A 24,740-nucleotide genomic window follows, 5' to 3' on the forward strand; every position below is an offset into this window, starting at 1 on the left:
TTGCATTCTCTCTTTTTTATTTGCCATTCTCGTTTTTTTCTCCTATTATTTGTTGTGTTTTCACCTTCTTTTCAGTGGCGCTGCTTTCACATGTCCTGAGGAACAACTTCATACGCGAACTTGTATTTTTTTTTTTGAGAGCCGAACTTGTATTTGTTTGTTTTGAGAAATCTGACGATAGTACTAACTTGAAGCCTAAAAACCGCCTGCGACCAGACGAATATTGGCTGACAAACAAACAAGCTGGGCCATGCTTTTTTTTTTTGCGGGGTAACAAGCTGGGCCATGCTGCCGCACCTGCAAAACCGAAACGCCCCGTGAGGAGGAGGTACGGCCTGCAGAGCCCAAGCCCCGCCACCAGATTCCCAGGCCCACCCGGTCTTGCCGTCTGTGCTCTCTTAAACGTGAACCACGCCCGCGCCTGACTCCTCCCACCACAGTTCCTTCGACCTGGACAGTGCATGCCAACGACATACGTGTACTACGTGAGCACGCGCAAATTTGAATGGATTAAAATTTTTTAAACGGATACACATCACTGTTGGATGTATAAATGTACGCGCAGTCTCGCCGATCCAGTAGGTGCAGGCGCCGGACTCGCTCGCGAAAATAAGAGAGAGCCCGGCATTTCGCGGTACAGTACAACGGTCGCTGGCAGCCAGGGACCTCGCTAGCTCTACCTCTAGCTCTAGCTAGGTGCTTGGGTCCTCAGAAAATCATTCCCGTCGACCGCTCTACTGCTCCAACGTTTTCATGCGAGCTGCGGGGAGAGCCGGCGACAGGAGTTTACATGCGGCCAGCCAGTGCTTCGGCAAGACCGTCGGTGTTACTGACTGATTCCGTCCTGCTCCGGCAATTCAAACACACCTCATCGTCTTCGTCTTGTGTGCTGCGAATCCTGTGAGACTCCCGTGACTCTTCTGCTTTCGTTTGAATTTAAAGTCATGACCGCCCTCTCGTGTTCCCATCAACGGTAGAATCTAGCAGCACTTCGACCGCTGTTTGGATGTGGCCCTGCAAAGACAGACTGCAGCCGACATCGGCCTCGCCTTCAATCACGAGGGTTTTACCCGCGAACCTCAACCTTGGTTTCAATCACGAGGGTTTGGCACAAATGACGGAGGATTCAAACTGAGAATCCCGTGGGTCACCTGGAGTGCTGGACCATCAAGGCTGCATGTTACATGCAATGGAAGCTAGGCTACGGGCATACAAAGATCGATGTGTACAGTCTCATTTTCTTCTTCTTCAAAAAGATCAAATCTTATAAACATTCACCGGAAATGCAAGCTAGGCTAGGACTTGACACCAAGTCTTGTCATTGCGTACGCATGTCCAGAGATTTTAACCTCGCCGCCCAAATGATCTCTTAATGTAACCATCTTGCTTGAGTGTTTTTACTCATTGGCTCCGCCTCGCGATAGCATATGTCATACTTCACTCGTGGAGTGGCAGGTCACCGAAGAAGAAAATCGCATGTCTCCAATGCAAAGCACCTTCGAGAAGTTAAAATCGGCCGCGTCATGATGTTGGTAATCCAACCGAAAGTTAAGCCTGAGGCTATCACCAACAGTACAACTATGAGCCAACCCTCTCCATCAGAAAACGACGCTTAGCGTTGACTATACATGATCAAACCGAAGACGTTTCTGCCCCCCAAATGAATATTTCTTCAATGATAAACCTCAATATCACCACCCATCTCTACCAGCAAATGACACATAACTTCTTTTTTGCGGGGAACACATAACTAGCCAGCCAAAAGATATACCGCGGAAGTGGATGCTCCATCGCATCATTTCTGGACGCTCTAGCACATCAGATCGTGTGGGTAAGCCGTGTTGTTGTGTTGTGTTTGATTTCCAAATTGGCTGTCCAAGTGGGCAAAGAACCAATGAAATAAATACTGAAATATGTGAAACAAATGAAGCAAAATGGATTTCCATAATCCGTAGCGGTGCTAAACGAGCCTAAAGTTAAGATAAACATAGAAATAAATACTAAAAGCAATCAACATGGATTAGGCAAACATGATTGTGATAACCCACAGTAATACAAATGTAGCCTACATTGATGGAACAAAAGAAGGTTCGCTCCACAGTCCACACTCGTCGTGTTTTTTTAGTTGTCCACACTCATCGTGCTAAGCGATGAAATTGCCACCATAGCACACTCATTGGCCGACCCAGAAAAAATGCTCTGCGTGTGGCTCCCTTTCGTCTTCCTGGCGCACAGTGTATCCCGACTACACCAACTCATTTGCGCAGCACTGTAGCGGGGTCAACGTACTGTATTGTCTCGTCTGTCATGCTGTAGTGATTTTAGTCATTGTAGGGTCACGGGGCACTATACTGATTCGAAAAAAGTTCCCTCATATGTTTTAATTTACGAATTTGAAAAATGTTCATAGTTTTGAATTCAAGCTTTTTAGAACTTGTTCATGAATTTGGGAAGAGCTCGTTAAATTGGAAATTTTCCGAACTTAAAAAAAGCTTTACCATTTATAAAGATGTTCAAGATTTCGAAGAAAGCACATGGATTTGAAAAAAGTTCACGGTTTTCAATAAATGAATTTTGAATTTTGAAAAATATCACAAATTTGGAAAAAGTTCGCTACTGCTGAAAACTTCAACAGATTTGAAATGTGTTCATGAAATTTTGAAAATCAAGGAATTAAAAATTATTCATGAAAACTAAAATCTAAATCTCAAATTTCAAAATGTTTGCAATTTTCAAAAAAGTTTCACGGGATTTGATTTTTTAATTAAATTTTAAATAAAAATAATGAAAAACGAAAAATGCAAATGTTAAAAGCAAAATAATAATGAAAACCCGTGAAAACCTAGCCCCAAAACTGCTGGTACGAATAATGGGCCGTCAGCCAACTTACATCCTAGCAAGCTGTAGCTTCTTAAGCGCTAAATAGGACCTGGCAAAAATTCTAGTGTTGTTTCGCTCATGAAGAAAACCGTTTTGCAGGCTTTGAAAGAAAAACAGAAATTCTGAGAGTGTATTATTGCAGAAAGTAAATGTCCACACATTTCATAGAATAATTCAAAATTTTAACAGCATATTCTTTATTTGTTTTAAAATATTAATAATTTTTATAACCTTGAAGATTTGTTTGAAAAATATTCAACGTTTTCAGAATGTCCTCAAATTATTGAATTGTGCCTGATTTGTTTTATAAATATCCACAAATTACCCATACAATGGCGATTTTCTAAAATTTGCAATAAAAACCAGAAAACAAACCCCAAAGAAGAAAGTGAGAAAATAAAAATGATAAACATGGCTTTAAATCTTAAAAAATGAAAAGAAATCTAAACCATAAAATTCCACAAAAACCGTTGGAAAAATGAGAGAAGAAAAAAACTTTGCGATGTAGCGTTGCACTGTGCAATTTGTATCGATTGGCCACTATTCTTCACATGGCGCGAAGAATAAGATTTTTTCGAAGAAGGAGAATATGACCGCCAAAAGTTGTCATTTTTTTGGAAAAACTTTGATCTATTTATCTTCAATCATGATAGTACAACGAACATCAGAAATAAAAATTATATCCAGATCCGTAGCCCACCTAGCGACGACTACAAGCACTGACGCGAGGCGAAGACGCGTCGCCGTCATCATCTCTCCATCACTGGAGTCGGGCACAACTTGTCAACATCAGCTATGGTGCACGGGCCACGGCAATGCCAGCCACCTGGCCTGCTTTGTTTGTGGTATCTGAAGTTTTCTAGTGAATTCGAGGCTAGCTGCTCTATTTGTTTTCCTTTCACCCAGAGTTGCATGACCTCTAGAAAAGACAGTCCCAGTTAATCTTCAGAACATGAGTACACCTCGGGAGTTACTCACACATATGCGTCTCATTATCGACAATCAATCTGCACAATGCTTACTATACATGCTGTAAAATCTGCACAATCAGTCTACACAATGCTGTAAAATTCACACGTTCAATCATTATCAACACCCCAACGCATGTATCCTTTTTGGGACATGCATGAGCATGACCAAATCTTAGCTATCGTGAAGCAACCAACCAGTCCAACTATTTTCCCAACAAACAATCCAACCAACGAATCCTACGAAGAATGGCCACACGCAAAGCAAGCCAGCATCTTGGAAGCGAAGCCACTCCTCTTCTTCGACGGCGGCAACGGCGGCATGGTGGGGATGTGAGACCCGTCCTTGCCGCACTTCTTGCACCGCTCGCACTCGTCCTGGAAGGCCTTGAAGGCGCCGTTGCAGTACCTTGCGGCATCCGCCACCGTCATGCCCTCCACCAGCTTGTGCGGGTACGTGTCCTTGGCGTGGTCGCCGTTGAGCGCCGCGCCTAGCTGCACCAGCTCCGCCTGGAAGTCCGAGATCGTCGCGTGCTCCGCCGCCTCCGTTGGCCGCATCTTCACCGGCTCAGGCAGCGTGGCTACAATGCATGCGAGTCACATAACATACAATTAACACATGCATCATCTGCTGCACTACTAAGATGCGAGGTACAGACCAGGGCAGTCGGTGCGCGGGGTGTCACGCGTAAGGACCACGTCGAACGTGCCGGCCCATGCATCGCGCTTGGTCAGGAAGCTCCCGAGGTTGAAGATCTTCTTCACGGTGGCCGGGATGGACGAGTGCTCGAACTCGGACGTCGGGTGCGGCCCTGACGGCCTGTGCACCACCGTCCCAGGCTCGATCCAGGGGGAGATGAAGAAGGCCGGGACGCGGACGCCGAGGCGGTCGAAGTTGAAGAAGAAGGGCGCGTCGCTAATGATGCCGTCGGGGCTGGGGACGCCCACGGGGGTGGGCACGTGGTCGTAGAACCCACCGTGCTCGTCGTAGGTGATGACGAGAAGCGTCTCCTCCCACTGCGGCCCCGAGCGCAGCGCCTCGTAGACCTCCTTGACGAACCTCTGGCCCTCGGAGACGTCGTGCGACGGATGGTCGTCGTTGCCGGGGAGGATCTTAAGGTCGAAGTAGCGCTGCTCGACGACCACGTAGTTGGGCAGCTTCCCCTCCCGGCAGTGGCGCCGGAACTCGAGGTCGAACGGGTGGAAGTTGCCGATGTACTTAAGCTGGCGGAGGTTCCGGTAGAAGAGCACGGACGGCGGGTACTGGTAGTAGATCCCGAAGGAATGGCCGGCGTCGTGGAGGGAGTCGAAGATGGTGGTCTGCGGCAGGCCGGCGACGAGCGCCTTCGTGTTGTTGCTGACGAGGCCGTGAGACGTGGCCGAGTGCACGAACAACCGGTTGGGCTGCGTGGACGCCGGGTTGGACGCGAACCAGCGGTCGCACACGGCGAACTCCTGCGCGAGCTCGCGGTACACGGGCACGGCGTCCGGCCTGAACCCGCTCATGACCGTCTCCGCCATGCCCGGCTTCTCCTTCTCGGCCTGCTGGGCGAAGCCACTCATGGGTGGCGCGGGGATGCCCGGTGGGGTGATGGGCGTGGCCTGGGCGTCGACGAAGGGCGTGCCGTAGACCTGCTCGTAGATGGCCTGGATGGAGTGGCCGGGGTCCGGGTCCACGTACTGGGAGCCGTCGCGGAAGGGGACGGCTTTGGAGCTCGGGTCGGCGACGACGACGCGGTTGGTCTCGGCGCCGGTGACGCCGTCGATGTCCGGGTTGAGGGACTTCATCCAGCCCAGCATGTGGTCGAAGGAGCGGTTCTCCTGCACCACCACCACCACCGTCTTGATCTTGCCCGCCATTGTTTCTACTATGCTAGTTGCTAGCTGCTTGCTATTGATATCTACGAGCTAGCTGCGAGATGGAGAGATTTGGGACGAACACTATAAATAAGATCGAACATATAGAGTACCCAAGAGTGTAGTTGAGTGTGGGGATGGAAGAGTTCCAAAAAGAGGCTCAATTTTGTACCAGTGGGATATTCCTTGGCAGAGAAACCCATCAATCAACAAGAAAGAAATGAACTGAAAATGAAAGGGGGACAAGGCTTGCCTGACACCTCAACGCATGGCGTCGAAGGGAAAAATATAATTGAGGCTTGGCGGCAAAGTGTTCGACAGCGCTGTGCTACCTAATTAAGAATTTATTTAAGCTGCAACTGCCTATTTTTTTACTCTGTACAACCGCAAATATCCACATACACGCACATAATTTATGTATATGAATGCACGCAAAGCACGTCGTGCTGAAAATTTAGTTAAGTACGTACTTCCTCCGTTTCAAATTACTCATCGTGGTTTTAGTTTAAATTTGAACTAAAATCTAATTTGAAACGAAGGGAGTAGATGCTAGGACATTTTGACTTTTCAAAAAGTATTTGAAATAATGTTAATTAGCTTCTGCGTCACGCAAATTCGTCACATGCATGCATGCTTGCCGTCCCAGAAAAACCGTGTTGAACACTTAAAACAGGTTAGAGATCGATGCTCATTGCGCGCCAGCCTGCCCCAGTGCATATATTCAGAGAAAACTAACAAGTTGTAGCTCAACTCTTAATTTGATTGACGAGACTAAGAGCATCTCCACTAGATGATGCAAATTTAGAGATAGAAAAGTGGGTCTTGCATAATTTGCATCACTAAAATGTGTTTTTTATGTCTTCAAAAAATTCTCAACTCCAACAAATGATGTATATTTGATGATGTAAAACTCTAACTCCAACAGATGATGTCAAAACAGCTAATGGCCGCGCGACAGCCGTTGTACAATAGCATAGCAATGTCCTCTTCTACGGTCAAATTAAATTCCTCATCAAACGAGGATCATGCACGAAAAAGGAGTCGCACGAGCTCATCTGCAATACGAAAATCACCGTCGAACTATATCTTCACTCCCGTTAAAAAAACTCGTAGTTTGCACGATTTTTTTTACCTTGGGAGAATTTGCTCGAACACATTGCGTGCGATGTGGAAGAAACAGACCGCCGGCGGGTCGGAGAGTTGATGGCCGGCACGAAGCCCGTATGGGGTGGGCGGCGGCTGCAGATGACCCATGGACAGTCGCGTTGCTGCCGGAGAATACCGCTCGTGGCAACGCGCTGGCGACGGCAAAAACCAAGATACCGACGACCGCTCCGAGGGCGACCGAGCATCGTGCGGCCACCCTTTTAGCTCCGGCGGCAGGCAGCGGCTACCAGAAAGCGGTTGATAGTGGGTGCGGCCAGTATGGTAGCCGGAGCTCGGGCGAATCTCCGAATCGGCCGCGCGGTCGTCGGCGGGGCGAAATCAAATCGGCAGCGGGGATTGGCGGCAGGGTCGGAAATGGACTTGCGGGCGGCGTTTGCGGGCAAAAATCGCCGGAGGCGGAGGCGGGCGGGTTTTGGGTGAAAACGAAATGAAGACTAGTTGGGCGATTGGCACGCGAGTGGACTTTCACATCACTTAGAATTTGCATCTCCAAGTGTTGTATTTTACATCACTTGAAGGAGGTGTTGTAATTTTTTTTGTATCTACATTATCTATTGGATCATCGTTTTGAGGCCTTAGAGATGTATGATTTAGTTATTTTTGCATCTACATCTTCTATTAAAGATGCTCTAAGCCATCACAATATAGAAATTGATGAAGTCGTCTAGTCACTTCTCATGTCATATCACCACGGGAAAAACCTGACAGAAAGCCTAAAATAAATATAGAAAATATGCCAAGTCTAAGATTTAGATTTGGACGGACTAGCTTGACCGCAGGGAACATACCCATCAAAGTTATGTTTGATATCATGCACCTTTCACCGTTATGTTTGCCAGTTACCTCGTCTCAGTTGTGACTGGTGGCCTTCTTAATGCGAGCAACCAAACACGTCCTTAAGTACATAGATGCACATTTTGACTTTTCCGGAAGTATTTGAAATAATGTTAATTAGCTTTTGCGTCACGCAAATTCGTGACATGCATGCATGTTTGCCGCCCCAGAAAAACCGTGTTGAACACTTAAAAAGGTCAGAGATCGATGCTCATTGCGCGCCAGCTTGCCCCGGTGCATATATTGGCAGAAAAAATTAACAAGTTATAGCTCAATTCTTAATTTGATTGATGAGACTATAAGCCGTCACAATATGGAAATTGATGAAGCCGCCCAGTCACTTCGCACGTCATACCACCATGAAAAAAAAAACTACAGCAAGCCCAACAAATACAGAAAATATGCGAACGCCTATGCCATGTTTAAGATTTAGATTTGAACGGACTAGCTTCACCGCAAGGAACATATACCAATCAAATTTATGTTGATCCGGTGCGCTTTTTCACGGTTATGTTTGCCAACTATCTCGTCTCAATTGTGCGATAGTGTTAAAAAATGTCTTACATATAAAGCGGATGAAGTAGTAAATGTTAATCTTGTGTCTGTCGCGCTCAAAATAATTTTAATTTTTGGTCGTGATTGACGGCCTTCTTAATGAATTCGTTGTTCTTGAATGAAAATCGAATAAGAAGTTCGACGTAATTATAGAGACACTTTTTTTAGAAAAGGAGGATGACCCCCGGCCTCTGCATCTGAGTGATGCATAGGGCCACAGTTACAGAGACACCTACAAACGATAGCATGCATGCCTGATTAGCTACCCGATGATTATGCACGCGGATAGCTAGCGATCGTGCAAATAAAAACCGCACGCTGCGGTGTACATCGTCACTCCCTATTAAATTTTCCTTGGCTTTGCTTCACAGTGATCCTTACTTGCCAAAGAGAGATACACGATCGTAGATGCCTGAGTAGAGCAGCAACAGCACATATCCAACGACACCAACCAACTAAACTGCTGTCTAGCTAGCTAGCTAGATCCTTCCTATTTCGTGCCTGATCGTATCTCCGGTCGACTCATGAGATGAGCCACGTGCGAAAATGCTTTGCCCTTGCTTATGCGTCCGGGATCTGCAGACTGCAGAGTATAGTTATAATCGATCAGTCTTGTAGTTTTTGTTGGTACACGTATATCAAAATTATCGGCTAATGTCATTATATCGCCGAATATATATATTTTTGAAGACCACCTCTTAACTTAATTAATCAAAAGAGACGTCACAATCTATTCATTACAGAATTCATCATACAGATCGGTACATCATTAACAAGAAGACCATCCGATCTATTGTCAAGCAAAGCAAGACTTTGCAATTAAATGTGCTACCCATTGGCCGAGCGGCTAATCTTATTAATTTGTAAACTACTATTAATCAGCTTAGAGATACTCATTGCTTCTTTCATCAAATCGAGCAAAGTTGACCTATCAAAAAGATCATTTGCAAGGGACGCAACAGCAAACACACAGTCAGTCTCTAAACTTATAGGACTGTGGAGAGTAATACCTATATAAAGACCGGCAATGCATGCCCATAGCTCCGCTTACTCCATGCTTTTACAGCACCCAATGAAACCCCAAGATATAGTGACATTCTCAGAAGAATCCCTGGCCACCACACCCACACGTGCAGTCACTTCGCACAAGTCATACCACCACGGAATACCCCCCCCCCCCCCCCCCCCGACAGAAAGCCCAAAATAAAGACAGGAAATATGTGAGGGCCTGTGCCAGGTCTAAGATTTACCCAGTTAAAAAAGAAGTCTAAGATTTAGATTTGGACAGACTAGCTTCACCGCTAGGAACATACCCATGAAAGTTATGTTTGATTCAGTGCTCTTTTTCGTGGTTATGTTTGCCAACTACGTAATTGTGCCATTAATCTTGTGCAGGTCACGCTCAAAATAATTTTAACTAGCAGAAGGAAGGCACGGTGGCACGCCACGCCCAAGTTTGAGCCCATTGTTGGCTAAGCTGCTTGCTCTTGATCTCTCTCTCTGTCTATACTGACTCCCGACCACCAGCTCGGCGTCTTACTTGTTGGATTGATCTGTAGCTAGCTGCAGGATGGAGAGAATTGAGAGAACGAACGCAGTGTATAAATATTTTTTGAAACGGAACGCAGTGTATAAATATGAATATATAAGTAGTGCTACCTGAGGGAGAGTACGAGTGCACTTGAGTGTGGGGATGGAAGAGTTCCAAAAGAGGCTCAATTTTGTTCCAGTGGGATATTCCTTTCCTTGGCAGACCATGATGAAGAAAAATAGAACACTTGCCTGACACCTCAACGCACGAAAATTATAGTTTGTCTGCCAAGCGTTCGATCTGGTGACTGCGCCGTGCTAGCGCTAATTAAGCATTTGTTCAAGCTGCAAGTGCATGCTCGAAATTAAGTTAGGTACTTCCTCCTTCCAAAATCCTCCTACTTTCATGGTTTTGTTTTAAATTTGAACGGAAACTACGTCAAGTAGATGATTCGCGTCCAATCGAGTATTCCGCAGCCAGCACATTTTGTGCCTTTCCAGGAAGTGTTTAAAATGATATCTATGTTTAGCTCATGCATCACGCAGATCGTGCAATGACCCGAAGATTATGCATGCAGGGATCATATCTCCGGTCGATCCATCAAACCTTTTTTTTTTCCCTTTTCGTTCTGATGATGATTCTGCTTGATTGATTTTCACGGGGCCGGGCCAAATCTAGAATTAAACATCACCCCTTTTTTTCCCTTCCTTCTTCTGTTCCAACCTACTACCAAGGAACGAACTATGGCAGCTCTCGTTTGTGGGCGCGCAACTTCTTTTTCCCGCTTCCACAAACACACCAAACAACGGGACGTGCCACATCTTTTGTGGGTTCAAAAAAATTTCATGACTTGTTCATGAATTTAGAAATATATTCGATAGTTGAAGGATGTTCACTAAAATTTAAATAAATGTTCGTGAGTTTGAAAAATATTAACTAATTTCAAAATATTGTTTGCACGTTCTAAAAATCTTCATGAATAGAAAAAATGTTATGAATTTCAAGAAAAATGGGGTAGTTCGAAAAAAAATCTTTACAGCTTTTGCAAAATGTTTGCAGTCTGAAAAGAATATTCATGAATTTCAAATAACCATCTTGAATTATAAAAAGGTTTACAAATTAAAAAAATGTTCACGAATTTTAAAATTGTTTTCGATATCATAAAAGTTCGTGAATTCAGAAAAGTTTTGGAATTTGATTTTTCTTATGAAATTTAGAAATGTTTGTTTATTTTAAAAAATAAAAAATAAAAAATGGAAAGGAAAACTAAAGCGAAAAAGAAAACAAATTGAAAGAGAAGACATAAACAAGAGAAGCATACTAATGGCCCTGCCCTGTACTCTATCCCCCGACCTGCACCGGGAATAAGCGATAAATTGCCATCATAACGCACACATCGGTCTGCTGAAAAAACACTCCACATGTGTGGCTCCCTCCCTAAGGAAAATCTAGCATTGTGTCACTCATGAAGAAAACCGCTTGGAAAGAATGGCTTTTGTTGGCTGCAAAATGAATACCATCTATCCATTTTTTTAGATTTTCAAAACGAATCATGCATAAAGAAAATATTTGTAAATTCCATAAAAAAGTTCATGAATTTATGGAAATACTCATGAACTTTTTTATAAAAATATTCGATAGTTGAAGGAGACAAAATGTGTCCGTGCGTTGGAGTTGCTCTAATAAAACCTTTCATGTGAATCATGCATCTCTCGTAGAAAAAAAGAAAAGAAAAGAAGAATCGCTAATGCACGAAACATACGTACATCAACTCCAATCCTATCAAATTCAAATAGTAAAGTGTATGGTCCTATCAGTCATCGCTCCCTAGCTTGAACAGTGACCACTCACTCACTCACTCCCATCCGATGGATGACTAGTTGCATTTGGTACCAGCAAGTCACCAACAAATCAGTGGCGCATCCCATTTTTGTTTGTTGCATTTGGATCCCTCACTCGCGGCTAGCTGTCGGAGACGAGCAACGCCATGTTTACACGTTGGATAGCTGCTCTACTCCTAGATCAGCATGAGCGGGCTCTGGACACGTTCGTTCCGGGGGAGGCGACAGCAACGAAAGCAACATGAAAGTGTATCGTTCGTTGTTCTTGGAAGTTGGAAGAGACCAGCTACGCCGTGCGTCAAACGTGGCCAAGTGTTCTGAAAAGAGACATAGTGCCAACAAACATCCCACAACGATTTTGCATAGGATGTGGCTAGTTCTTAGCGGAATTAGGCTTAACCAAGTCTCAGTCGAGTGTTAAAACATGTATGAAAGAAAATAGATTTTTTTACACAAATCTTAATATAAGATCTCACAAATATAGCATTGACGGAACATAAACCATATACAAACTACATTTTGGTAAGACTGTTTTTTATAAACAGAAACAACGATAAACCATATGAGGACTACTCAGAAACACATGAAACCCATGACCACATGATAAACTTGGCAAACATAACCGGCGTGCAACGACCACATAGTCCATGCTTGTACACCGCAAAACGCTTCAGCTGAAAGCAGCAGTCACTATCAAATCCATGGAGACGAGCCAAACCATGAGGTCACCAGCGAGTTCACCTTCATATGCTCCACCAACAGAGGCGAAGCAGGGCACAAACATAGCTCCCAAAGCTCGGTTATGATAGCCACGAGCATGGTGATAGACTCGCCCTCAAAGATATACGACACAAGGGAGACAACGACGTGCACATGAGTGAGCTCAATCTTTCTTGCTAGCTATACATCTAATAAACCCTTGGAATCCGAGGTCCATGGGGTCATGTGATCATATATACTACAGTGGCGTAACACGTATACAAACCAAAAGAATATCTACAACTACAAGTGTGTAATATCTAGCTAGCTCCTTCCTGTAGCTAACTGCTCGAGTCACTACTAACTAGCACCACGTATGAATCAGATTCGGACTCAGAGCATGGTCACCATGGCCGCAAGAACCAAGGCCAGCAGGGCCGTCGTGAAGAGTACCGTCGGCCGCCCCGCCGCCGCGGAGGTGGTCTTGAGCTGTATGGTGAAGTTGCAGGTGCCCGTGGAGGGGTCCTGGCGCGTGCGCACGGCGAGGCCGTCGAAGCCGCACGCCTCCTCGTCCTGGTCCTGCACCTGGAAGTAGGCGTTGAAGGCGTAGGAGGCGTTGCCGGCGGCGTCCATGCCGTTGCACGTCGACCCGTAGCCGAGGGAGGTGCAGTCGGCGTAGGTGCACGCGTAGCCGACGTTGTCCGCGAGCCTGCTCATGTTGCCCGCGTTGGCGTTGAGCACGCACCACACCCGCGGGAGGTACTCCACGCCCCGGGCTCCCACCAGCGCCGTGTTCCGGCCCTGCCCGGTCGGGTCCATGGCGTACTTGGGCTGGCCGTCGTACCGCATCATGCCCCAGTGCCGCTCGAAGTTGCCCGGATCAATGCTCTTGACGTCCTCGTCGATCAGGCTGAAGAGGTAGATCTCGATGTACTGGTTCGGGCGCAGCGGCGTGCCGGCGTTGCCCGCCAGCTTCCGGAACAGGCCCGTGTAGAAGCGCTGCGCGTAGGCGGCCGTGGCGTGCTTCTCGCCGTCGGTCGGCCAGCCGACCTCGCCGACGATCACCGGCAGGCCGCCTACGCCGGCCGCCGTGAGCGCCGACACGAGCGTGTCGAAGTTGGCGTCGAACACGTTGGTGTACTGGATGTTGCCGTCGACCACGGGGCTGCTGGCGCCGTCGAAGAAGGCGAAGTCGAGCGGGAAGTCGTCGTTGCCGTAGAGGCTGAGGTACGGGTAGATGTTGACGGTGAAGGGCGCGCCGCTCTGGTTGAGGAACTGCACGATCTCCGTCATGAGGCCGGAGATCTCCGGCCGGAACCGCCCGGCCGACGGCACCGGGGTGTCCTTGGGGGACTGGTACACGTCGGCGTTCAGCGGCACGGTGGCCTTGATGGTGTCGCCGACGCCGGCCTCATCAAGGGCCTTCTGGATGTTCTGCAGGGCCGGGAGCGTGACATTCAGGAAGGTGCCATTCAGGGACGACAGAAACGGCTCATTCCCGACGGCAACGTATCTGCAGGTAGGGGAATGCATAATTAGTTTTCATACCATGGTTATCAAAACAAATTTGAATAAATGATGTTATTAACCCAGATGATTTATTTTCTTCTAATAAAAGACGTTTTTATTAACTCAAAATATAGCATCAAGCGGATACAAAGCATGATCAAGAAACACCCGGCCTCTACACAACAAAGATGCTGACAAGCAACACTAACAGAGGATAGTTTTCAGTCGCGACGGCTAGTTCACCCGCAAACAAAATTTCAGGCATGATACAGGGACAGGGCAAAATTGCATGGAAGAAAGAAAGCAGTTCTTAAAAAACTTTGCACGAAACAGTTTGTGCCCATGTCGCAGAAAAAAAATGTGTCCAGGACTTTTTTTTTTTTTGAGAATATGTGTTAAGGACTTGGTGGGTGTCTAGTGGGCGCCAAGAAGGGCCACTGAAATCAGATCAAGGGCGCTCGCTGCTTTTTAGCAATAAGATAAGTAATCACTTTTAGGCGACAAGAATTCAGTGGGGTGATCGATCCACGTGGGTTCACCAGTGCGCATGACAGATCGTTTTCAGAAATTTCTATCGATCTTTCAAGAAAAGAAAGAATTTTCCATCCAAGAACAAGTTAGCAGATAAGTGCCGAAAGTTAGATTCTTCACGCACCAACTGGGCAGGACAGACGCAAATATGCGATGGGTATGTGTAGGTAGCTTTATGTTGCAATAAGCTGATGCGTGCCATGCCAAGGTTGCCACTTTGCTGACAAGAAAGCTTCCAGTGAACGAGTCAGGCAGGGACGATCAGCAAATTGGATATCCACATCGTCCTATACCTACGGTGAGTATTTTAGGCACCCACTGTGAATGGATTATCAAACAAGATAAAGGTTTTGGGCCGCATGCTTCAGGCTCAAGCTTTTGGAAGAGGAAAAAGGAAATTGAGATCTAGAATCAGGACATGAATAGTACTATCATTGTACACAAATCAAGAAGGTTAATAAATATGTATCGAGTATATCGTAAACTCACAATATGCACATTTAAAGGAAGAATAAGAATATGAACATCACTATCAAATACTTTCTCCGTCTTAAAATAAGTGTCTGAACTCTGTACAAAGTTGAGACACTTAATTTGAGACGGTGGGAGTAATTAAAATTGCAATTATAACATGATGAGTTGATGACAACAGAAGCATCGATGAACAAGCATGAAAACAGAATAAGCAGAGAGGCCATGCGAGATTCTGAATCGAAGAGGAAGAAAGAAGAGGATCATCATGGATTGAGGAGGAGTGGAGGTGCTGACCGGATGTTGACGCCGCCACCGAAGTTGTAGGCGCTGACGTTCTTGTGCACCCACTCCCTGGCGGTGTCGTAGTCGGTCATCATGTCGAGCATGTTGTTGGGGATGGCCACCATGACCTCGATGCCGGAGCCGGCGAGGGCGCCCAGCGGCTCCGCGTCCGCGTCGAACAGCTTCACCTTCTTGATGCCATTGTCCTGCAGCATCTGCACCACGGTGCTGGGCGGCAGCTGGTGCGACGCCATCGTGCCCCAGTTCACCCCGAGCCCCACGGCCGCCGGAAGCCCGACGACGGCCAGCAGCAGAAGCAGCAGCGGCCGCGCCACGGCCACGCCCGCCATGATCGAAGCACCAGAGCGGCAAAGCTAAGCTTTCGGGCCACGCACGCACGCAAGAAGAGTTCACGAACGATCGGAGCAAGCGCGAGCTGGGTTCAGCTTTTGAGGCCACACACGGACGGAAGAAGAAGAGCTCACGAATGAAACGCGGATTTTGGCTCCAGCTGGGGGACGTACGTGTAGGAGGAGGAGAAGGGATGCGATTTGGATGATGGGGAGGTGCGAACGATTTGATTATTTTTCCTAGTGCGGTGGCTGCTTTTGTGAGGCGGGACAGGGACGGGCGGTTTTGGATAGAACTGCACCTGGACGTGCCTGTGAGTGATCTGTGATGACGAAGAACCACATAGACATCGCAGCAGGCCGGTGATGGTGAAGGCAAAGGCAGCTCCCCAAAGTTTCGGTCGTCTCCCGATCTAGTACAATAGATCAGCGACACTCACCCCAAGGTTGTACTAGATCAGCGACACTTATATCAAAGTTGTACTAAATTAGCGACACTTATTTTGAGACGCGGAGATCGGTAACCGACTACCGCGTACTTCTCTGCAAGCATCATAGAGAGTCAACGAAGTTGGCAGTGGGACAACACGTACTGGTGTGATCAGGTCAACACAACCCTGGTGTTAACATGTGCGTGCAGTGTGTTCTCCAAGTTTGTTCGTGCCTTGAGAACCAACTCAACCCAAATAGGAGTATTTTACTAGCGAGTATCTCCTTTTCTTCTTCAGATTCAGAGGAGCGGGGACATCGCTCTGCTTCGCAACAACTTTTACGGTTATTAGGAACAGGACGCCGTGCATCCTACTTGAATGTCAACGCTCTTTGTGTAAAGAACACTTGTACCCGAACCCAAGCAAAATTCCTATTGCTATTTCATACGGCCCCATAAAAAGAACGGGTTCCGCCATCAAAAGATGGAACTCCAAGCGATATTTGCCGATCCCATGGATCCACTTGCCCTCTTTTGGCCGCTTAGGCGTCCGGTGGCCTGAAGGGGAACCCAGGGCCTCGGCTCCGGCTACTAGTTTGAGTTATGTTTTTCTTTTTTCTCATAGGGTCTTCCGGGCAGATGGCGGCATTTCATATACAAGCCGGTCTTTCGAAGTCTGTTCCATTTCGAGTTCCTTCATCAGGACGGAGTTCACGTAGATTTGTGCCGTCTTGTTGCGGCAGCGAGGTCAGGATTTCTTGTCGCGTGTACCCGATGATAAAATTTGGTGTTAGACGCTTTAGATCGTTTCAAGGGTTTAATGGCGACAAATGCGGCTCTGGAACGTCGGTCCTTAGAGGCACATGCACAAAAAGTTGCCCAATGTCACCAACAAGGTCAAACGGGCTCGGGTAGGGTAGTAACGACAAAGGCGCTTTGACGGCTTGTTCTGGTAACGATAGTGATCGTTCGGTGGTGTAGGGTCCTGAATGTTATTTCTACTATATTTTCGGTGCTTATTACTTATTAATAATCGTTGTACCGATCTGGGTTTTTTTTTTGCAGAAAGAAAAAGACATTTGTTTTCTTTTTTTTTTTGGAAGGAGAAATACCTTCGAACTCTGCATACAAGCATTTCATTATACGATTGCAGTAAAATAAATACATGAATCGATCCGAAACCAACCTTCCTCGCAACTACCGTCGGTACGCCTAAATTCTTGATGACCGCGTATCAACGCACCCACAGAAAGAAAAGGATAACGGAACAAAAATGCAATCAAAACATCCTGGCGCAAAAGCAACGTCCTAGTACTAGTTGTCAACTCGGTGCTCGATCGTTCAACGACGTGACTGACGCTTGTCAATCGTAAGGTCGATCTGTGGGCACATCATCCTCGTGGCGCGCGCGAGAAGCATCGGCCGATCCCCCGATAGGATGGGCGTGGTTTGACCACACACGAGCTATACTCCTACGACTCTGCTGAGGCCGGCCGAGAGGACAGGCGACAACTGACTGAATAAGCGGTCAGCAGACGGACAGCTGCTTGGAAACAGTAGGGTAGGCACGTAGGGGTCGCTGCTCCCATCACGCCCGTCGCTGTGCACCGGACCAGAAAGAGGAACCACTTTTCTAGACTAGTTTTTTCGTCCGGCTGAGATGATTCGACGTGGAAGCAAGAGAGGAATCTGAAATGAAAATTGGGTCGTGGCATCTCTTGTTTTCGTGACTAGGACGATGCGCGCGTGAATCACGTCGACTTGCTGTCTCGATCCCTTCCCTCCTTCCCTCCCTAATCAAAATCAGCATCTGATCCTGACGTCGGTCGTGGGGGTTTGCAACTGCAACTTGGCCCGAATGTGTTTGCCCAAGCGCAGCCGGTGGTTGGACTTGGCGGGCAGGTCGGCAGGCACCCAGGCGTCGCTGTCTCCACGAACGCAACTTCTCCCACGGGGTTCTAGAAGACAATCACGTTTTGTGCTTGGGTTCTCACCAAAGGAGTCTGGTTTTCTGCAAAACCAAATGCGAGAACGGGCCTATATATTCATCCGTTTTATAGCTATATGTGACGTAGCAACAACTTTAGGAAGAAAAAAATGGCACCATGTGCCGTATTTTAATCTGTCAGGACAAGATTTCGTCTGATAGTCCACGGAATGACGTCGCCCGCGCGCTGCCACGGCTATATATGTGGCGGTCCTCACCCTCGCCGGCCGCGGCATTCTAAAACCTTGCGGCGGAACAGCAGCAGCAGCACCAGGTGGCAAACATATGGCACGGTGCTGTTGGCGGGGGCGCGATGGCGGGAGTGTGGCGCCAAGCAGAGCGCGGTCTTGGTGCTCCTGCGGGTAGATGCTCAATCCAAACCGTCCGTTTCTTTTCTTGGCTCATGCATCGTCCTATTTAAATCATATTATTTGGTGCAACTATGAGAAAAAATGTTGGGAATGTTGAAGTGTCTATTAGGGCTATAGACCATGATAAGATCGAAATGAGGATGACACGACTAGGACTACGATTTTGAATCTTGTATATGATTTCTCCTTCTGGACCGGACCTTTGGATTCTCTCATAAAAAGGGGGTTGTCGTGTCTTGGCGCCAATAACTTTAATTACCTGCATGCTAGCGCACTCTTGTAACCTCACCTTTGGCGTTTTGAGTAATGTATTCTGGTTGGATGCTCCCCCCCGGTGATTGTTAAAAAAAACATCGTTACCACAACGACTATATCTCGCATTCAGTGAGACGGTATGATGTCTCATTGAAGCATCTACAGTAATAGGGCCGCCCCATCCACGAAAAAGAGAAGGAATAGGGGAGAACCCAGGGATCAATCCCTGCTCTCCAAGGAGATGGCCAGCGCTGCTGGCCACTCCGCCCACTTCCCGTTTGCGGTAAGTAGTAGGGCCGCGACCTACTGAGGCAATTTGAGCCGGTTTTCCCCATTTTTTATTTATTTCGCTTTCTTTTTTATTCTACGTTTTTAATTCTTTTTTCTTTTTTTATTTGTTTTTATTGGTTTCCTATGTTCCTTTTTGATTTTTAGTTTTTGGTTTTCATTCTACATATTTTTTATATGTCAACAAAAAAATTTCCACTAAAAGAAATAACAATTTTCTAATACATGTTAAACATATTTCCAATACAAATTACATGTTTAACATTTTTCTAAACATTTTACAAATACAAGATTAACATTTTCTAATACATGGTCAAAAAAATTCTATGCACATTTAAGATTTTTCAAATGCTTGATTAACATTTATTAAATACAATATTAAAGATTTTTGAACACATGGTCAACATTTTTTTCTAAACACATTTAACATTTTTCAAATGTTTTATTAAAAAAAAATCCAAACTCTATTTTTTTGCTTGATTAACATTGTTATATACACGATCTATTTTTTCCCATCATTTTTAATACACGGTCAACATTTTTTCTAGACACATTTGACATTATTGAAATACTTGTTCGATTTTTTCCAAATGCTTTATTAACATTTTGAAATACTTTTTCAACATTTTTTAAATGCTTGATTTATATTTTTATATACATGCCCATTTTCTAAGAAATGGTTAACATTTTTTTATACAAATTTATCATTTTCCAAATGCTTGATTAACATTTTTAAAACACTATTCACATTTTTTTCAAATGATTGATTAACCTATTTTGAATACATGATCAAATTATCTCATACACATATCATTTTTGTACATACAATTCCATATATGTGATAAACATTTTCTTTATACACACGTAACATTTTCATATGCTTGATCAATATTTTCTGGATGTTTTATGTAGAGTGATTTTTTAATTTACTTATTTAAAATGTTTGGAAGTAAATCAATAGTAGAAATGGAAGCAATAATAATAAAAAAACGTAAAAAAATAGAGGATGTTGTTCCCGCGCGCCTTGGCCGGCGCAACTCATTCCACCCTTCAGCGAGGGTTCCTACTGTCTCGCTGAATGCGAGATAAAGGGGCGACCCTAGGGAGTTCAATAGTGAACCGACCGGACTGGTTGGTTGCTTCACGATAGCTAAGATCGGGTCATGCTCATGCCCCAAAAAGGATACATGCGTTGGGGTGTTGATTGAACGTGTGGATTTCACAGCATTGTGCTGATTGATGTCAAGTTGTGCATAATGATTGTCGATAATGAGAAGCATATGTGTTAGTAAGTGCTGATGTGTCTCGTATATTCTGAAGATTGACTGGAACTGTCCTTTTTAAAACGGAAGAGCTAACTGGCTATTCGCTGTGACACATGGTTTTTTTAGTTGTATCGGGGTTGATAGTTTCTTCAAAACAACATGCAGTTTTCTGAGTGGATGATAATTTTGAGCCTTCATTTTAGAAAATGTCATGCTTTTCTGAAGAAACTGTCATCACCCAACCAACTAAAAATGTTATCAAAACGTTCGCAAATGTCACTCCCTCCCAGCGAACGGTCGCCAGATAAGAGGATGCTTTTTAAACCAACTGTTTTCATGAAAAAGATAACATTTCTTTTTCTCCAGGATTTTCAACCGGTTTTTTCATTCATTTTCTTTCTTTCACTTTCTTCTTCAGGATTTGTTTTCCCAACTTTCATTTTTACTTCATGAACATTTTTTAAAAATCATGAATAATTTTAATGATTTATGAATATTATTTAAAAATTCAGGAACAATTATTCTGTAATTTGTGGACTTCTTAAAAATCATGAATATTGTTTAAAAATGCTGAATATTTTTATTCATTGGTTAACTTATTGATGTAATTTTTGAACATTTTCTTTTTGCAACAATATATTTTCAAAATATAAAAAAAATGGATGGACATTTTTTCTTTCTAAGCCTGAAACAACCGGTTTTCTTCATAAGTGAAACAACTCTGGAGTTATTAAAACAATCATATTTTATGATTTTTTTCTTTGTTATTTATTTATTCTTTTTCCTGGATTTTCAACCTATTTTATCAATACTTTTGTTCTTTTCACTTTCTTCTTCGGGATTTGTTTTCCCGACTTTCATTTTCACTTCATGAACATATTTTAAAATTCACAATTATGTTGATAATTTGTCAATATTATATAAAAATTCAGGAACGATTTTGTAATGTTTGGTCATTCTTAAAATCGTGATTATTTTTCAAAAACTTTGAACATTTTTAAAATTCATGAATATTTCTTGCATACGTGAGCTTTTCTGGAATATTTTGACATCTGCTTTTTTCAACAATATATTTACAGAATCCAAAATAATGGATAGACATTTTTCTTTAGAATACGAAAACAATCGATTCTATTCAAACAACGCTAGCTTTTCTTAAGGGAGAGAACCACACGCTTTTTAGCGTCGGGTCATGTAGTTTTTGACAAGTGATGAATTTTATTGACTCAAAATAAAGTATTAAGAGGATACAAACATAATAAGCATATACCCTGTCGCTGTATAGGTAGGATGCACACAACCAACCAACGCACACAAAAAAAACACGTTCACATAAATTGTAGATGCTATTTGAACTCTAGAAATGCCCCAATACTTGGTTTCTCAACTTGAGCACACCATCATTTGATGTATCAGAAAGGTAGCCTCATTTGATGTATCAGAAAGGTAGCCTTAATGTTTTGAACATACAGCCAGGTCATCCTACGAATCTCAACTGTCCATACCAGATTTCTAAAAGGAATGGAGACATGCAAATCAAAGAATGGAAAACATGTATGGACAGTCGTAAGGAGGTTCTTGAAAGCAAAAGGAAGCGAAGCGCAAGAATTGGAGACAGGATGATCTCCATTCTCCATAATGGAGAGTCAGGGTCTATATTGTTTTATGCTATTTTACCTTAAAGAGGGTATTTAGGTCCTACCTAATACTGATGATCATGTGCTAATAACAATTAAGTAGGGTTGGTTCGATTTCTATGAGGATGATGATCGTATGACTTGTTATTAATAACGAGTAGAAGTTGTATGATGATGATTAGTAGACTTGTTATTATATATGATGATGCATGATGCAAGCATGAAGAGTTATTATATATCAGCGGGTGAAATGAACGTGGATTGGATTGAAGTGAAGGCAACATGCATGTGGTGCATGTCGAAAGTAGTACAATCCAAACTTGATCAAGTTAGGATTAGTATTACTTTTGACATGCACCACATGTTGCCTCACTTCAATCTAAGTCATGTTTAGGCATAGCAGTAGCAGTAGTACGGAGATAAGAGAGGGCACATCTCTCTATTAGCTACCTATACCAACCTAAATTAACCCCCAAAACCCCTAAACCACCTCCTTTCAAAACAAAAAAAACAGCCCCTGAAATGCTGACGCGTGGAAACTTATTGGTCTCGGTTAGTAGCACACCAACTGGGATCAAAGGCCCTCATGCCCGGGTCACCAGAGCGGCCACGTGGTGGTGGTGGCCCATCTGTCCCGGTTAGTATAAGAACTGGGACTAAAGGCCTAGGGCATTAGTAACGACCCTTTAGTCCCGGTTCCTCAACCGGGACAGATGGGCCTTATGAACCGGGATAAATGGGCCTTACGATCATAGCCTCCGGCTTGACTTTTGGTTGGATTTGCCAACGTCAGCATGCAGCCGGATTTTCCTTCTTGAAGATGTTTTGCCTTGGAGACTTGGGGTTTTCTTTGGTAACTTGACACTCACGAGGATAGGACGAGGACTTGATCTCGATCCGGATTGATTAGACATGGTTTTTCTCAGATTAAACAAATTAAATTTAACCATTTTTAATCCCCAACAGATCCGACGGCTAATAAAAATCAGACGGGTCTGGACTCTGGACAGTACTCCGAGTACTTCCCAGTCATCGTAAAAAAGGCGAAACAACTTGTGGTTGGATGGTTAGAGGGGCTGTGGTACCTTCAGCCCACCACGGTTCAAATCCTGATGCTTGCATTTGTTTCTAGATTTATTTTAGGATTTCTGCCGAGGAGACGTTTCCGTCAATGACGAGGTGTCTACGATTACTTCGTAAATTTCAAAATGATATGCCGCCTCAGTCTTTCAGATGTACTTATAGAGGTAGAGTGTACGTGCGTGCGTTCATAGGGGTAAGTATATGCACATGTATATGAGCATTTACATTTGTACTATGTTCATAAAAAATCATCTTCGCCCTTTCCAAAAAAAGATAAGTCCTAAACCTACACGATTTTACACGTCGTGATTATTTTCTACAGCAGTTCACGAACATATAGTACGTCAGAAATAGGCACCTTAATTAGGGTTAGGGCAGCCGGGTTGCTTCGTGGTTCCAATATGCAGAAAACGGCCGGTGGTGATGCCACGACCACCTGGGCGTACCTCCCGCGGCACGTCCAAGCGGAGATCCTGCTGCGCCTCCCGGCTTTCCATCTCCGTCGCTTGCGCCGCGTCTGCAAGCTCTGGCGCGACATCATCACGGATGCGCACAAGCTCTGCTCGCGGCGCGCCCCAACCCACACCATCGCCTTCTACAAGGGATGTGACGCGGGGGCCAGCGGCGTCGCGGAGACGCTCGGCCATGGCTTCCTCTTCGACGAGCAGTGGAGGCTCGCGGCTAGGTTCACGGTGGACAGATCGGCGATATTGCTGGGCACGTGCAACACCCTGCTCTGCTTCTTCCACGAGCACGACGGCATCAAGGTGGTGGACCCCTTGTCCGGCGCGTCGATCCGCGTGCCGCTGTCGCCGGCGAAGCATGGGAGCAAGACCTGGCGCGAGTACTGCTTCGGCTTCGACTCCGCGACGAGGCAGTACAAGATCGTGCACGTGCACCGTTATAAGTTTGGCGCTCCGCCGAGCAGCAAGGAGGACGGCGTGTTTGTGGAGAAGGGGCTGCACGTGCACACCGTGGGCGCGGACAAGCAGGGGTGGAGGGCCGTGCGTATCGACACTGCGCTGCACGAGGTGCCCTGCAACAAGGACGGCGGCTTTGTGGAGAAGAACCCGGCGTGCGGCGACGGCGCGGTGTACTGGCTTGGCATAACGGCGGGCGGAGCCTCCAAGAACGCGCGCTTCGACCTGGCGACGGAGGAGATCACGTCGGCGGACGAGCCGCTGCTGCAGGTCCGTGGCCAGATGCCGGCGACGCAGATCTGCTGCAGATACCAGGGGGCAAAGAAGCTGGGCCTATGCGGCATCCAAATCACGTGGTACGGTGAGTGGGAGGACGGCTGCTGGCCGCGCAACATCACCGGCTTGCCGCACAAGATCACCGGCGTGCGCTACAACGTAAGCCACCATAGACTGGGCCGCCTGTTCGGGCGCCGCCTGCCGGCCGCGCACGCCCTGCAACGGGGGCACTTGTTGCTGCAAGAGCCCAATGGAACCCTCTACGCTCACGAGATCGGGAGCAGCAGTGCGTGCATGACAGAACTCCGACTTGTGGGGATGAAGAAGCTGCTCGTTTATACAGGGCCCGTGGAGGAGCCAGCCGATCAGCGGTACAAGTTCGTTCCGTTAACAAGCCATCAGCGACCAAGGTTGATGTACCCATGGTGGCATAACTCAGTTAGCATTAACTCATGACAGAAGTGCTGACTAAGTTATGCCATCGTGGGTACATCAACCTTGGTCGCTGATGGCTTGTTAACGGAACGAACTTGTACCACTGACCGGCTGGCTCCTCCATGGGGCCTGGAAAGAAGTTCACTTAACCCTCTATGATTTCACAAACCGGCCTGTTTACCTCTTAAGGTTTAAAACCGGGTATTTAACCCCCTGTATTTTCCTAAACCAGATGAATCACCCCTAGCACCGATCAGAGTGGTTTTTCAGGCGGTTTTGGTGAAGTGGAAAGGTTGTGGGTGCGAGGTCGTCGTC

The 24,740-nt window shown here is 45.7% G+C and overlaps 3 protein-coding genes across 3 annotated transcripts; 1 reads left to right on the top strand and 2 right to left on the bottom strand.

The window, feature by feature from the left end:
- Positions 1-3,872: 3,872 nt before the first annotated feature.
- On the bottom strand, positions 3,873-5,936 carry LOC125550207 (non-specific phospholipase C4). Its single transcript, XM_048713151.2, has 2 exons — positions 4,508-5,936; positions 3,873-4,429 (listed from the first exon to the last, which is right to left on the bottom strand). The coding sequence occupies exons 1-2, from the start codon at positions 5,706-5,708 to the stop codon at positions 4,089-4,091; spliced, it is 1,542 nt and encodes a 513-aa protein (XP_048569108.2). The 5' UTR covers positions 5,709-5,936; the 3' UTR covers positions 3,873-4,088.
- A 6,399-nt stretch (positions 5,937-12,335) lies between these two features.
- Positions 12,336-15,779, bottom strand: LOC125550206 (glucan endo-1,3-beta-glucosidase 8). Its single transcript, XM_048713150.2, has 2 exons — positions 15,141-15,779; positions 12,336-13,845 (listed from the first exon to the last, which is right to left on the bottom strand). Exons 1-2 carry the CDS (start codon positions 15,476-15,478, stop codon positions 12,726-12,728), a joined length of 1,458 nt encoding a protein of 485 aa, XP_048569107.1. The 5' UTR covers positions 15,479-15,779; the 3' UTR covers positions 12,336-12,725.
- Positions 15,780-22,975: 7,196 nt separating this feature from the next.
- LOC147974401 (putative F-box protein At2g02030) lies at positions 22,976-24,446 on the top strand. Its single transcript, XM_087520032.1, has one exon. The coding sequence runs from the start codon at positions 23,196-23,198 to the stop codon at positions 24,444-24,446; it is 1,251 nt and encodes a 416-aa protein (XP_087376158.1). The 5' UTR covers positions 22,976-23,195.
- The last annotated feature ends 294 nt before the right edge of the window (positions 24,447-24,740 follow it).

The sequence above is a fragment of the Triticum urartu genome, chromosome 4A (genome assembly GCF_056163025.1).
Source record: "Triticum urartu cultivar PI428250 chromosome 4A, HENAU_Tu73, whole genome shotgun sequence".
NCBI lineage: Eukaryota > Viridiplantae > Streptophyta > Magnoliopsida > Poales > Poaceae > Triticum > Triticum urartu.

Excerpts from the sequence above, each read along its gene's own strand:
- LOC147974401 (XM_087520032.1), top strand. The coding sequence starts at position 23,196 with ATGCAGAAAACGGCCGGTGGTGATGCCACGACCACCTGGGCGTACCTC.
- LOC125550206 (XM_048713150.2), bottom strand. The coding sequence starts at position 15,478 with ATGGCGGGCGTGGCCGTGGCGCGGCCGCTGCTGCTTCTGCTGCTGGCC. Across the intron at positions 13,846-15,140 it reads GGTGGCGGCGTCAACATCCG|ATACGTTGCCGTCGGGAATG; the intron begins GTCAGCACCTCC and ends CCCTACCTGCAG.
- LOC125550207 (XM_048713151.2), bottom strand. The coding sequence starts at position 5,708 with ATGGCGGGCAAGATCAAGACGGTGGTGGTGGTGGTGCAGGAGAACCGC. Across the intron at positions 4,430-4,507 it reads CCCGCGCACCGACTGCCCTG|CCACGCTGCCTGAGCCGGTG; the intron begins GTCTGTACCTCG and ends CATGCATTGTAG.